The sequence below is a fragment of the Pezoporus wallicus genome, unplaced genomic scaffold, assembly GCF_028554395.1.
Source record: "Pezoporus wallicus isolate ANWC-B61680 ecotype Strahan unplaced genomic scaffold, APGP_CSIRO_Pwel_v1 contig_8013, whole genome shotgun sequence".
NCBI classification, from domain to species: Eukaryota; Metazoa; Chordata; class Aves; order Psittaciformes; family Psittacidae; genus Pezoporus; species Pezoporus wallicus.
The window spans coordinates 116,826-131,497 of NW_026636761.1; the positions used below are offsets into that span (position 1 = coordinate 116,826).

Here is a 14,672-nt window from a genome sequence, read left to right on the forward strand (position 1 = left end):
CTTTTCCTTACCTAATAATCCTGGCAGTTCCAACAGCAGCAGTTTCAGTGAGAGTGCCTGAACTGGCAAGCTGGCTTGGCTCCAAGTGGTGTCAATAGGAACACTTATTGAGGAGGAAATGAAGGTAATTGTGCCAGTCAAAAGGGCATTTGGAACACTTTCGCTTTGCTGCAGGGTTGCCCATGTTCCACGTGTCACTGGCTCCTGTACCTTTCATACACACATGGGATGGCCTTTGTCAGCCTCAAATGGAGTTTGCTTGAAGTGCAGTTTTCTGGTGGAGCTGGCAGGAGAAAATGTGGTTTAACTAGTCTGCAAAAGAGCTCTCCAAGGGGAAGGAAAAAGGGACCATTTCCTAGTTTTGTCCAAGAATTTTCTACCTTCCTTATTTAAGCTTACTGGAAGAGGAGGTATTTACAAAGGTGACATCCTTCACTTTGACTCTTTGGGGGCATTATATGGCAGGGGTGGTTTTCCTCTTGCTGAAAATGTAATTCTAAGCCTCAAAACGGGAACGTGTCTGGAGTGTTGTGAAGATCTGGAGGACTCCTAAGGACAAACACTGATGAATGCTCCTGTAGCTGAGATGGGTTGCCTCTCCTGGTGTATGTAGTCAGTTGTTTTCTGCTACTTGCTGCACTGCGTGCTGCAATCTGCTGTTTGATTTGCTCAAAGCAATCCATAGAACAGGAAAGCTGTGGTTGTCACCGCATGTGAGCTAAATCAGCTTCTGAAGTCATCATGTATGTGTAAGTCGGGGAGTGGAGAAGATGACGTGCTAAATTGCTGCAAAAAGAAATGCCAGGGCATGAGAAGTACGGGACGTTATGAATGACCAAGGTAAGGCAGAGGGACTGAGGAGTGGCACGGGAGTTGTGTGTAGAAGGCATGTTTCTCCAGGGTTGCTACATGCCAGTGAGGGGTGAGGTGGATGCTCACCAGACTGAGTTACAGGCAAGGTTCTTATCCATCGCTTACATGTCTTCCTAAAAACCATTTTGGCTCCATCACCTGCTGGGGGTCTGTTAACAGGAAGGAAGAACTACTTGATTATGGTTTTGAGTGTTGCTGCGTTGGAGGCTGTTTGTTTCCTTTCCACTTTTGTAGCCCAGTGATCAAAGTCCCTGGCAAAATGTAGCCTTTTAAACTATCCAATTCATATCCTCTTGTGTGCAGAGAAAAGCTTGGAAATAAGCTGTGAATGCTCAAAACCAGAGCTTTTCCAGTGAAAACACTGAATTCCCCTTCTGCGGGGGTGTGTGTGTGTGTGAAGGAAAAATACTTGAACAAGATACTGAGGGATTTTTATCTGGAGTTGATACCCTCACAGAATAGAGAACTTCATTTTTTCAAGCAGCATCTCTTAAGATGGATTTGCAGTCGCTTGCAAATATATTTGAAAGTAAACATCTTCCCATGTGCATTTTGCACTCCATTTTGCTAGGTTTTCTTCTGGGTGATGCCTAAAACTGCCCCCATGATGTTATTTTATTGTGGAGTGCCGCTTAAAGGATGCTTTTTGAGTTTCCTGCAAAAGCCAAAGAGAAAAACTTTCCCCATGGATTCCTGTGCCTTGGGAAGGATGCGTTGGTGGGGAGCGCCACCGCTGGGCTGGCATCTGTTCTTCACTCTCCTGCTTTTTAAACCTAACTTCGGCGTTTTCTCTCTGTGCTTTGGGCTGTGGCTTTGGGTTTACTGATTTACATGCACATTTGGAGCTGCGGGAGGGTGAACTGAGCAAGTGAAGGTCTAAATGGCCAAAGAGTGGCTGTGAGTGAAGATAGCAGAGATATTCCCTGTGAGTGCTGCCAAACCCTCAGTCAAAACTCTTTAGCTTCAACACCCTTTAGGCTGACACTTGTCATCTCTTGGCTTGCTGGAATCCCTCTTAGGTGAGCATGCTGAAGCGCAGGCAGGACTCGCTGACCGAGCAGAAAAGGACACTGTAAGAAGCCTGAATTGGTACTTTAAATGTGTTTAAAACCTTTTAACTCTTTTCATCCCACTTGAATCTTCTTTTACCTTCCTTATGTTATTTTACCACTGCATTTACCATTGTAACTGCTCTACTCTTAAAGTGGAGTTAAGAAGCGAATCAAGTTTGTGACTGCATCTGAGCAGAATTTGTTTGCACTTTGTGTCAGCACCAAGAGCCAAAGCAAAACCCCAAATGTCCCCCACCAGGAACGGTCAGACATGGGACAGAATTCCTTGAGAGGCAGCTCCGCCGCCTGCGCAACAGCCTGGCTGCCCAGTGCTTGCTTTTATCACATGCTGGGACAAGAATCACGTGAAGAGGCGGGGAGTCAGCCCTGCAGAGCCTGGTGGGATCCTGGGAGCCTCTGCCCCTGATGGCATTTGTGAGCCAGCATCAGATCCAAAAGGTAAGGGACTGCACCCTGGGGAAGGAGCGTGTCTGTGCGCAGGCAGGTGACAATACCTGTAAGACACGGTCACCACTAGTTAACCTGTGGCCAGGTCTAGCAAAGATCTGCTTTACAAATGCTCTATATTCTTCCCAGCTTCTTGCACTACATCCATTTTGAGTGTGTGAGGACCCTGCCGTGGATACAAACTCTTCCAGAGGGCAGCTTGTCCCACAGAGGTCTTGGAGGAATTTCTCCTGTGCCCTGCTGTCTCTGCTGCTCAGATCTCAGCTGTGAACTCGAAATCTGCCTGCCAAAGGATAATCTCTAGGGTATTCTATATAAAGAAACAGTAGTGCCAACAGAGTTCACTTTGTTTTGTAAGGCACTGTGTAGTCAACCATGAGAAATTACCCAGGGATTATTCCTTTAGAGAAAACAACGCTTTCCAGCTTGTAAAGGAATCTCTCTTTTATTTGGCATACAGGTGTGACTGCTCTGTTTGTGCTAGCAGGTGTTGTAATTAAATAGTTGCTGGCTGCACATCTTAAACCACAATGGCTCTAGCCATGATACCTTCCCTGCTTTGTGAACTGAGGAGCCGAGATACGTTGTGCTTAACTGCATAGAGTCTGAGCCTGGTAATAAACAATCTTTTTTACAACAGAAACCCCTCCTGAAACTGAAACTTAAAAGCGTGTTGTGCAGCTGCAGAGCTGAACCTGGGTTGGTTTTCACACTGAGCTGAGGCACAGCAAAGAGCCACAACTGTTTTCTCTTGCTCTGTGCTGCTTCTCCAGCATGCTCAGGAGGAAAGTAGTCACCCCATCTCTTCCAGTTCCACGAGGATGGCTTCCTTGTCCTAGAGCATTTTTTCACCTCAGAGGAGTGTGACAGCATGAGGAACCAGATTCAGAGGATCATAGAGGAGATGGAAGTGCCACCGCACTGCCGCACTGAGTTCTCCACCAAGGAAAAGGAGCAGCTCCAGGCACAGGTACCAAGGAGGGCAGGGCAGTCCCCATTGGAGCATTGGAAAAAAAAGAAGGGAAAAGGCAAACTGCTGCTCAGGATTCACTCTGGGGGAGCAGGACTCTTTCTTCTAACTGAATGTAACACTGGGGGAGGCATTTGCTCTCCTGATTTCTATATATTTGGTGGTGAACTTACTGGATGGCAAAGGACGGGGGAGGATGTGTGCTTCCAGCCCTCACAACTAGCCACATGCAGCTCTCACAGATCACTTTGTGCTTGTTTTGCTGACAGAACATAGGTTCTTTTCTGGGCAGCCAGCAAAAGAAAAACAAGGGTAGCCTCAATGTGAGAGGTTCTTGTAAAGTCCTAATCAATGCCACGACATTTAGCATTGTGGTAAGCCTTTTTATGAGTGATTTTATTGACTGTGCTTTGTTTATGCTGCGTCTTGATGGGATGAAGATGCAGGTGAGTATAAATGCTTTGATCGAAGGCTCATTTGTGTTTTTACAAGAACACAATCTTTACTGGGCTCTTATCCCTGGCAGGGTAGCTCGGATTATTTCCTAACCAGTGGAGACAAGATTAGATTCTTCTTTGAGAAAGGTGTTTTGGATGAGAGAGGTAAGCCCTGTTAGCCACAGGGAGGGAACACAAGTTGGAGTGAGGGTTTGGGGCCAGTTTCCAGCTCTAGGGATGATTCCTGCTCTGCAAACAATTTTAAATTCTACTTTTGTTTCATAGGTAACTTTCTGATTCCAAAGGAGAAATCTGTCAGCAAGATTGGCCACGGTATGTTTAAAGGATGGGGTTCTGAGAGGGACAGAGAAAGAGGGAAGTGGTTTTCAGATATGAGGCTTTCATCATAATAACCCTGGCCATCTGAGTTAAAACCTTTCTGAGCAGGGAAGTGACTTCCTCCCTCTTCTGTGGCTTCTTTGTGCCTCCTGGGAACAACTGCATCAAACACCACAAACCTCACCCCCCTCTTACCATTGTGGCCACGCAGCTCCTGTCTTTGCAACCCAGGGCTGGTTTACTCTGGGTTTCTGTGTTAAATTCTCCAATGTGATTTCTACACATCGCTGCTTTTCCCCACATCGCTCTGTCACTGTCTCTGTAGTTCTCTGTGTTGCCCCTCACTCTCTGCTGTCAAAAGACTTAGAAATATCCTGTTATGATCCTTTCCAGGAGAACTCTTTTAAGAGGTTTTTCAGCTGTGCATAGCTCAGGGTCACTGACACGTGAAAGTCTGGACTTCAGCCCTTGTCCCTTTTATGTAAGACATTGCTCTGAAAGATTTACTAAGACTCGCATTCAGTACAGTTCCAACTGTCTTCTGTGGCCTGTGCAGTGGTGGGTTGTCAACACTGAAGCTGTCCTCCCCCCTTTGGTGTCACCAGGACCTTTTCTTCACCTTTACTGGTTTCAGTTTAACCTATTTCCTCTCTCCCTACTACTGAACTTGCGTTCTGATCCCTTTTTGTTTTCAAACAGTACACGGAAAATGAGAGCAGAATTCACACATCTCCTAATGCACGAACCTTGTTCAGGTTAAACGTGACTGAACTTGGAAGTTCAGTACTGAGAGTTCTTGGTCCTTTGGTTTTCTCAGAAAAAACCACTCCCCTTCCCAGGCCCTGCCATTCCCTTAGACTTCAGCTTTTCTCCAGGGGAAGTGAGAACAACTGTAGATGCTTGCTGACTCAGCAACTTAACCATTCAAAAGGCTTCTCTAGACTCATTTTCTGTCGTGACTGCATTTGATTGACTTCGGCCTCATCCCTTGCTCAGGAGCAGCCCCTGCTGGACCCGCTTGTGTGTCCTTGTGGCAAATACAGTCGGGATGAGGTGGAGGCGTGATCCCAAGGTTTTGCTTTAGGGTTTTGTCACAGCTGGGCTGTAGCAAGCATCTATATGCAAACAGCTCTGACCTGTGGGCTACAAGGGTTAAAGGGCATCAAAGCTGAGCCTTAGCTCTTTTTTTATAGCGATTACTTTCTTTGGTAGGTTTTAAGAACTGTGTTTCTTAAAGCGTGATTTCACCCTCAGGGTCATATATACTGGTTGTCATGTTAGAATTTGCATAATATAATGCTTAATCCCATAACAGTCAGGTTTTATTCACTGCTGTATACTATTCTTACATGGCTGCAGTTTGTGGCCAGTGAGTGATTATATTTTTGGTCTTTCTATAAGTGTCATACCACCTGAGGTGTGATAAGCCATGTATAACAACTCTTAGGAGGGATGAAAGTTGCTGGCTGCACTTTATCTTGCTTGGCTGTCAGCCCTGCAACTCATCCACTGTGAGCTGCCAAGTCCCTTCAGTTAATGAAACCTTCAGTCTGAGCCTTTTATTTCCCCTCAGCTTTACATGCTTATGATCCTGTCTTCAAGCAAGTCACCCACTCCTCCAAGGTGCAGGTGAGCTGTTACTGTTTCCTAGAATGGTCTCTCTGTGTGTGTGTGAATAAACGATGGAGCAGTGAATTTTCTTGACTCCCAAGGATAGTAATTTTGTCTGTGAAAGAAAATGTAAGTATCTTCAAAGAAGAAGGCTTTAAAGTGTGCAGGAAACAGCAAAGGTAAATCTTGGAAAGTTTTCTTGCAGGAATTGGGAAGAAAATTAGGCCTTGAGAGACCAGTAGTTGTGCAAAGCATGTATATCTTCAAGGTACAGTAATTCAAGTTGTCTTGTCACTCAAGAAATAAGACCCTGTTAGGTGGGAAGCTGTGAAACTCTTCACACATCACCTTTCTTTCCTTGCAGCAACCTGGCATTGGTGGTGAAGGTAAGACTTGTATTGTCTCTATATCACACTGAAGATAATACTGCTTTAGGAAAGGAAAATCACCAGGAAAAATGCTCAGAATCAGGCTTAAGCCCGTGAGGTTTGCGGTCCAAATCTTCTTACAACGATTAAAAAGCATCCGTGTTTTATGAAGTATTTCCACATCATATGCAGCTTGAACAAAGAGCTACTTTTACATTTCCAGCAGGCTGAAAGGTGGTATTTCTATGACAGACCTAATGTGTATGATAGATGGGTGGGCAGGGTAGGTCGAGAATTCAGGGAGATGCAAGCCTGTTGTCCTTCTAACGGCACTGAATTCCTCAGGCATTAAAAGACTCTTAATGCCTGTCTCTTGTTGCAGTGACACCACACCAGGATGCCACCTTCCTGTACACAGAGCCCCTGGGCAGGATCCTGGGGTTCTGGATCGCCCTGGAGGATGCCACACAGGAGAATGGATGCTTGTGGTTCATTCCTGGCTCTCACACCAGTAAGAGTTGTAGTGTTTTGTGGGTGCTGTGAAACACATGCCATCTCCTTGCTAAAGAGTGGAGGGTGACGCAGACTGTGTTATGGTCTCTGCATTGCACAGTGCCTGCAGAAGCACATTATGTCCTTGTTTGTTGAAAGAACAACTTTATTTACTACAAAGATCTCCTCCTGTGCTGTTGTCAAATCTACAGACATGTTTTTCAGCAGGTTATGAGCTCCTTCCCTTTGCTCTGGGCCACTAGTCCCCCAGATGAGTCTAATATCATAGAATCATAGAATAGTTAGGGGTTGGAAAGGACCTTAAGATCATCAAGTTCCAACCCGCCTGCCATGGGCAGGGACACCTCACACTAAATCATATCACCCAAGGCCTCATCCAACCTGGTCTTGAACACTGCCAGGGATGGAGCATTCACAACCTCCCTGGGCAACCCATTCCAGTGCCTCACCACCCTAACAGGAAAGAATTTCCTCCTTATATCCAATCTAAACTTCCCCTGTTTAATTTTGAACCCGTTACCCCTTGTCCTGTCACTACAGGCCCTAATAGAAGAGTCCCTCCCCAGCATCCCTATATAACAATATTTTTTAACCAAAAAAAGGTGCTGCCCATGCCTGACACTGTGTTTAGTTTTAAGTTGATATTTAGCCTAGAAACAAAGAAATCAGGGCACTGGGAAAGGAAGGACAGTCATCCTGATCATTTATTTAAGCCAGAATCTGTAAAGGTGAGGCCCATTAAAACTGCTCCTGTATCTTTTCACCTGCTAGGCCACTGAATGTTAAGACTTTAATGTAAAGAAGGTCTTAACCTACAGGGCTCTTTTTCCCCTGTAGTGAAACACGTCATTGCAATATGTTGGTGCTCTGTCCTCAATTTTGATTGTAGTTCACCAAGTTTGATCTGGACTGCAAATGGTAATAATCTTCTTTTTGCCTTCTAGAGTAGGGATACACTGAGAAATCATTCTTTCCACCCCGTCCCCCCTTACAAAACTGTTCAGTCCTTACAGCCCGATGTAATGGGAATAAAAATGCTCTTACACACACAACTGTCAAATACTGGTCTGAATTTCAGTGAACAAGGAAAGCCTTCAAGTCTATGCAAGGATCACTTGGACACCATCCAAGCCATTGGCAAACAGTCAGTGTCCTAGGGGAACACACACAAAACCAGACAGCACAGGCTCACGTACTGGTGGTTGTGTCTGATGGCTGTTGCTCTGTGTGTGTAACCACTATTGGGTTATAAGCAGAGTTTTCTGTTTTTCATTGCCTCTAGGGCACACTAATGAGCTTTAAACTGGTGCTCACCTAAGCATTTACTCAGTGAGTGTAATCATAGTGCTCTTAATCTTAAGGTACTCCTCCCTCATGAATTCTGGAGTCAGCTGCCCTCTGATTGCAATTTATGCTCTTACAGAAAGGAGAAATGGACGAAAGGTTGGCTTTGCTGAAGTGTATAACTATTTATGTTCTTAAAGGGCTGTGTTGTAATGCACAGAAAGAGCTAGAAAGGCAAAAAGGCAGCTGTTTCATCAGTTTCTGCCACAGCTGGAAAATTCTAAATCTTTGCTTGATGAAAAAACCCTCCCAAATTACGAAGGAAAAGACTGAATATACTGTAATAATGTTCCTATCATCGCCAGCTGGTGTTCCTTGCGGTGCAGAATATAGCCAGCTGTTTAATTTTGATGTGTGTTTGCTTATTCTGTGGATTTGCAGGAGGAATTACCCGCAGAATGGTCCGTGCAGCTTCAGGTAGCTCAACGTGTGTAGAGTTTGTAGGATCGGATCCGGCCTACGATGACAACCAGTTCATACCTCTGCCTATAAGTAAAGGTACAAACAACCCCCAAACACGTCTGCTTTACAGCTCAAGAAATAAGGGAGCTAAAAATGTATTTGAACACTTGCAACTTCCCTCACATTTTAAAGCTAGCACTCACAATGTGAAAAAGAGGAATACAGATGTTTCTTTCAAACAGGAGGACTCATTCTCATCCACGGTGAAGTTGTCCATAAGAGTGAACTGAACAGCTCGGAGTCTTCTCGCCACGCATTCACTTTCCATGTGATGGAAGCCAAAGACACCAGCTGGAGCAAAGAGAACTGGTAAGGTCACCATCCCGACAAGCAGCTGAGGAAAGTAGAGCTTTATCAATGCAACAGCCAGGATAAACTCATTGGTGGTCTTGCATGTCATACAGTTTCTGTTGGCAGTATCTCAGCATTGATTTCACACCCACAGAACTGGAACAATCTCTGAAGTTTGGTTTTTACCTCTTCCTTACTTCCCAGGCTCCAGCCGACTCCTGAACTGCCTTTTCCATCGCTCTACACTTGAAGCTAGTGATTGGCTTTTGGAGACAATAGCTGGTCAATATTCCTTTCTGATCATTCGTTCCCTTTAAATACATCTTTCACTAGGTCAGCTCTTGAGATTAATTTATCCTCTTCTCAGAACAGGGACCCATGACATAGCCAAATACCCCTGCATTAGACAAGTTTCTACTGCAGTGTGAGCCCTATTAGTATAAGAATAGTCATCCAGCCCTTTTGGTAAGGAAATCTCTCCAGTGTTGAGAATGGACCATTAAAGACCTTGACTGGGATCAGTTAAGAAGTGTTTCTTCTTGCAGACACTCCGTATTCCTTTCTGTTGAGGTCAAGAGCTTGTCTAGTGCAATTCTTTGCTGTGTCAATCCCAGCAATGCAGGCGAATGTGTCATGTGAAGACAGCTGACTTTTATCCTTAGGTCTTTGTCCTATTGTTTGAATAACAGTGATTAAAATAATCCTATTGTAGGCAAAATGAAATGGAAAGTCTGCTTCTATAATCAATCTTCTAAGTATTTGTAGTAAACTGTAGCTGAGTGTTTGATCTCTGGGTGTGTTGATTAAAATCTACAGTTCTTAAAGTCATGTTGAAATTATGTGTTATTAACCAAAAACGACTCTGAAGAATCTTTTAACATCCTCAGGAAAAGCAGTATGGAATTTCAAGAGCCCATGGAGGTGTTAAATTGGGCAATGCTGCCTTTCAGCTGTTTGAGTCCTGGTTTGTTGCAGGGACAAACGCAGTATGAGATCCTGGGGCGTATTTTGCTGGCCCAGAGGACTACTTTCACTGCACCCCAGTCCTATTCTCACTCAAGACAGTCTCAGGGCTAGGACTGCAGGACACTATTGTGTGAGGTATCTTGAACTCCCACAAAAGTGTTCGCAAAAGTGAATAAAAGAAGTGTCAGAAGTTAACTTCATCCTGCAAACAGGAATCCTGGAATGCAAATCTTCTGCTTGGATACTTCTCAGGGGAAGGAAAAAGGCAGGGAGGGCATGTGCTCCTGTGTTCTGTTCTAATGGATGCTTGGTGAACTGATGGGAAGATTGTAGGTACAGAAGTGTTTAATACATAAAAATGAATGTGGTTTTTTGGCCATAAAATGGGAGTTACAATTTTTTAATTAAATGGGTTTACTCAGTTTGTTGATAGAAGCATTTTTATAAATGATTTGATGAAACACCTAGCTGAAAAAATGTGCAAGGTAGAAAACTTCAGTAGCATTAGAAAAGTTTATTGACTTTAACAGGTTTTCTGCTTTTGTGATCAACGTGTGATTAGTTTTATCTGTGACTTGGCTTAGTTCTCCTCCCCCTATTGAATATTATTCCAAATGAACTGAGAGATTAAAATCTTGCTAAAGATAAAACATTCTTCTTGCTGCGTAAACTGCCAGGGCTAAAACTACAACCCTCTTGTTAGTACTTCTTGGAATAAACAGTCACTTGCTTTCTCAAACCTCCTCACCCAGCCTGGATAAACTCAGCTGTTACAGCTACTGAGTTTGAAGTTCTGTTCGTGCATTGCAGTGCATTAGTGTGGCTCCTGGTGACTGGGTACATTGGGACAGTTGGACTCACTCTGTGTGGCCACCCTCATTATAACACATGCTTTAAATCATGCTTAGACAGAAGGAAGGAATTAACATATTCGGCAATACAATACAGCAGGACTCAGTACAGCAAAAGGTTTTGATTCTGATACAGTACAGACGTGGCAGCACCTGAGAGGTTTGCTTATTCCTTATTTCTTTTGTTCCTCTAATTGACTTACCTCTTCTTCCTCTACTTCTTTTTCCTCTGGACATCCACACTGGATTATTAAACACAGATACTGTTTTTGTCAGTCATGTCTGTGTTCTGGGGGGAACACAAAACAGCCCATGCTGTTTCAAAGGCAATAAACAGAGATCAAACCAAAGCCTTTATTTAAAATTGGTCTTTTAATTTCTAACAGTTTTATCTGCTGTACCAGAAGCAGTGTTCAGATCAGCTTTCAGCTCTTGTTACCGTGCATATTCTATTATCACTTTTCTTTAGAAAGGGAGAAACCTCTGTTCCTGGAAGCACTTCTATGCCATAAACATTATCTGGAGGTAGAGAGGCAACAGAAGGTTGTCAATTTGGGTCGTGTAAGCTTCTAAAAGAGAAACTAAGCTCACAGATGCCAAAATCCAGGCATAGCTGGAGTTCAGATTCACATTACTGTCAAAGATCAGAATAAGAGCCACAGCAATGATCTGAGCAAAAATAGCTGTCATTGTCCCTTCAAAGGTCTTCTTTGTTCCTGGCCATTTGATTTCCCCCATTGTACTGCCAAAAACAGAGGCAATAGTGTCCCCTACCCCTACTGCCAGCACCCCAGAGTAAGGGACTAGTGCTCCTGCCCCGGACAAGGTACCTTTAGGAGCACAAGCTCTGGGAAACAACCATACTGGGAGGGACATACCAAGGAGGAGATAAATATGAGTCAAGATCAGAGGTCCACTGTCTCTTTCATCCAAGAAGAGAGACAACAGATGCCTAAGGGTTTGGCCAAATGGTTTGATCCTGAAGTACCGAATATACTCTAAGAAGATAAACACTGCCAGACACAGTACTGCAGCAACGTAGAGAAGCTGGTGGTCATAAATTAGTCCAGGAACATAAGTAGCTACAACAATGAAATGGAAATATTTCCTGGTTATAGTCGAGGCCTGGTGTTTTTTAGATTCAGATGATCTCTTAGCATTCTGGTAGAAAACTATGCCACATGCGGAAGCAGCCAAAAAGGTCCAGTATACAAGAAGGTAAACTCTTGTCTGCGTCTGAAACAGAAACTGGAGTAGCCAGAACAAAGGGTTCCTCTGTATCAGTCGGTACAGCCAAGGCATGATGACCCCTAAGCCTAGCACTGCTGTCATCATGTGGAAAAACATGGAGGAGATCCATGTACCCGAATCCATGAAAATGAAGAGCACAGTGAAAAAAAGCCCAAGAAGAACAACTCCAACAACTGCTACCAGAAGGAAAAAGTCTATGGGATCACCTCTGCCCTCGACTACATTCAGTGAGCGTTTAATGAGCTGATTGAGAACAAAACTTATACCTCCAAGAACTAGCAATGCTTCTCCAGGCGTAAAACATCGAGGCAACAAGTACAGCAAGATCATACTGAGGTAGACAAAAATTAGCAGCACTTCTAGGACCTCTATCACTTCTGAAACCGTCAAAGAGTGCTTCATGGTATAGATAATTATACTGCCAGCAATACCAGTAAGTATGCACGTGTTGGTTGGCACAGGTTTTGTGATGCCAACCGCTATTACTGACAGGAAGAGAGCAACCAGCATGCCAGTGGAAGCCACGACTATGCCAAAGCGTTCGAAGTACACAATGCCAGCAGCCTTGCACCTCTCCTTCATCACTATCCCCAGCAAGGGGATGACCATGCTAGCTGGTAGGAGGCCACTGTTTGCTGCTGTACGGAACTGGAATACAGCCCCACCCAGCTGGAGCAGACGGTCCCATTTGAACTGGACATAAAAAGCCTGGATGGCAAGGGCGACGGCGCACCAGGAATACCGGTCCCACACCGCTGCATGCACAAAGAGAACGATGACGAACACGATCAGGGATTCCACCAGCACTGGCTTCTTTAACATGATTCCAGTCCAGTGTGGCTCCATCTGTCAAAATCTTCCTCAGGAGTCCCGATCTGTTCAGTTGTTGTCCATTAGGAAGAATTCCTTTTCATGTTACTGCAATCCCTATCAACAATAAAAAGCACACAAGTGAAGAAATTACTAGAAAAACTAAAGCTTTTGCACAGCTGTTTTGTTCTTAAGTGTCCATTTAAACTGAGCTTCTGTGTCAACTGTCAACACAGGCGAAGAAAGAAAAAGCCAGTGAGGTAACGGCTCAGCCAAAATGGGTGTCTGCCCCCCAAAACTGGAGAAGTCAGCCTAAAGTGACAGAAATGAACCACTGAATGCTGGGCTATTCAGATAGTTGGAAATGTTTCTGTTGCAGTGTCTCTGAATTGCACTGTGAAGTCATAACCATACCCAGAAGGCTTCATTATGGTGGTGTGAATCTGAAATATAGTTAAAAGTTCAAAGGTAATTTTAGAACCTAATTTTGTACGTACTTTTGCCAGTACTTTTACAGAATGTTCCTCCTTTTATTAACTATTTTTCCTTCCACTGCTCTGCAAAAACTCCTGTGTACTTCTGCTACTGGTGTTACGATTGAACAATTCCACTACTGCAGCAGGTGTTTCATAATGCTGCATGGTATTTACAACAGAAGTAGAAAAGAAAACATCACAGTCATGAAAACAAAAATCATTGTCAAAGGGCATACTTTATCTAACTTGGATCTGTTACCAGAACTGTCAAGATAAGCGAAGTCAGAGATTAGCTCCTTCATGGAAGGCTAGAAGTTTATTTGAAGTCCTTGTGTGGGTTTCGTTCAGTGTTGAATGGTGTCACCAGTTTATAAATCTGATCTGAGGGATTTTAGAAGTACTATTACTGGGTAACTATTAAAGTTTGCACTGTCAAACAGACAGTGTGGGTCTGGAGTGTTTGGTTATTTATGACTTTGTACTGAAAACTCTAAATTATTAATAGATAGCTTTCTGGCATCCTCATGTGTATAGCCTGAAGTATTTGCTTGCCAAATGATTTCAATATGCTTACTGTTGCTATGCAGCTAGATCAGGCCAAGTGTAATCTTTCTGCCATCACAATTCATTTTTAAACGGCATGTGAGAGAAGAATTAATCATATAATTAAACAGAACTGGCTCGGGCAATATCTACTGACAACCAATAATGGATTTTGGGTCCCAGTTGTCATTTACCGAGCCCAGGGGAGGGAGAAGCTTAAGGGTTATTTGAGAAGAAGCAGGGTAAATACTACATGCCAGCCAGACTGACAAAGATCTCCCACTCAGTCTGGCAACTTTAAGTTGCAACCCAGCTCTTGCATCAATAATGATACATGACAGCTTCCCCCAGCAGGCAGCCTGCCAGCTCGGCTATAAGACAAGGATGAATTTCACTCCACAAAACGCAAGTCTCCTCTTTTAATGACGCAGGTTTAAAAGCTGCTGACCTGCGAGTTTGCAACACGATGTATTTCATTGCTGAATTATTTCATTTACCTGTTGCAGGTCTCTCCTCCACTCCCTCCTTAGGTAGCGTGAAGCTCCTCAGCACTTCCACACTCAGACATCGAACGGGACTCACTACCCCAGTTTCAAACCGGATTAAGCGTTTTCTGCCTGTTTCGTTATTCGCATCCCGGCTGCAACGTGATCCCAAACGCCCAGCAGTCGCGCCCCTCGCTGCAGCACTTGCCTCCTCCCTTTCTTCCCTGTGTCCTTCCTCCCCTCCCTGTGTCCTCCGCAGCGCCGCGGGCTCCCTTTGCCCTGTCCTTCCGCGCCGCCCTCCTCCTCCTCTCCCCCCAGCCGCAGCATCCCGCAACCCAGCCTTCGCCGCTAAGAAGCCGCGGGGGGACACAGCGGGGACGGCGGCCGCAACACTCCCAGAGGGTGTCGGAGCCGCTACCCGGGTGAGCCCCAGGCCCCGCCGAGGAGCCGCGGCCTCCCCCGACCGCCACCAGGTACCCACCTCGTAGGACGCAGCCATCTTGGCTCTGCCGCCTGTCACATGACCCCGTGGAAGAGGGCGGGAGGCAGAGCGGCGCGGCGG

General features: G+C 44.8%; 2 protein-coding genes across 3 annotated transcripts; one reads left to right on the forward strand and one right to left on the reverse strand.

The window, feature by feature from the left end:
- Positions 1-2,327: 2,327 nt before the first annotated feature.
- On the forward strand, positions 2,328-9,230 carry PHYHD1 (phytanoyl-CoA dioxygenase domain containing 1). 2 transcript variants are annotated; one of them, XM_057401478.1, is made up of 11 exons: positions 2,328-2,384; positions 3,205-3,363; positions 3,890-3,965; positions 4,086-4,133; positions 5,713-5,768; positions 5,956-6,018; positions 6,115-6,136; positions 6,501-6,629; positions 8,357-8,473; positions 8,620-8,746; positions 8,933-9,230. In XM_057401478.1, exons 1-11 carry the CDS (start codon positions 2,352-2,354, stop codon positions 8,976-8,978), a joined length of 876 nt encoding a protein of 291 aa, XP_057257461.1. In that variant the 5' UTR covers positions 2,328-2,351; the 3' UTR covers positions 8,979-9,230. The 2 variants fall into 2 exon arrangements, with proteins under 2 accessions (XP_057257461.1, XP_057257462.1); XM_057401479.1 differs by lacking the exon at positions 3,205-3,363.
- Positions 9,231-10,885: 1,655 nt separating this feature from the next.
- On the reverse strand, positions 10,886-14,666 carry DOLK (dolichol kinase). Its single transcript, XM_057401480.1, has 2 exons — positions 14,592-14,666; positions 10,886-12,723 (listed from the first exon to the last, which is right to left on the reverse strand). Exon 2 carries the CDS (start codon positions 12,640-12,642, stop codon positions 11,047-11,049), a length of 1,596 nt encoding a protein of 531 aa, XP_057257463.1. The 5' UTR covers positions 12,643-12,723; positions 14,592-14,666; the 3' UTR covers positions 10,886-11,046.
- Between the last annotated feature and the right edge of the window lie 6 nt (positions 14,667-14,672).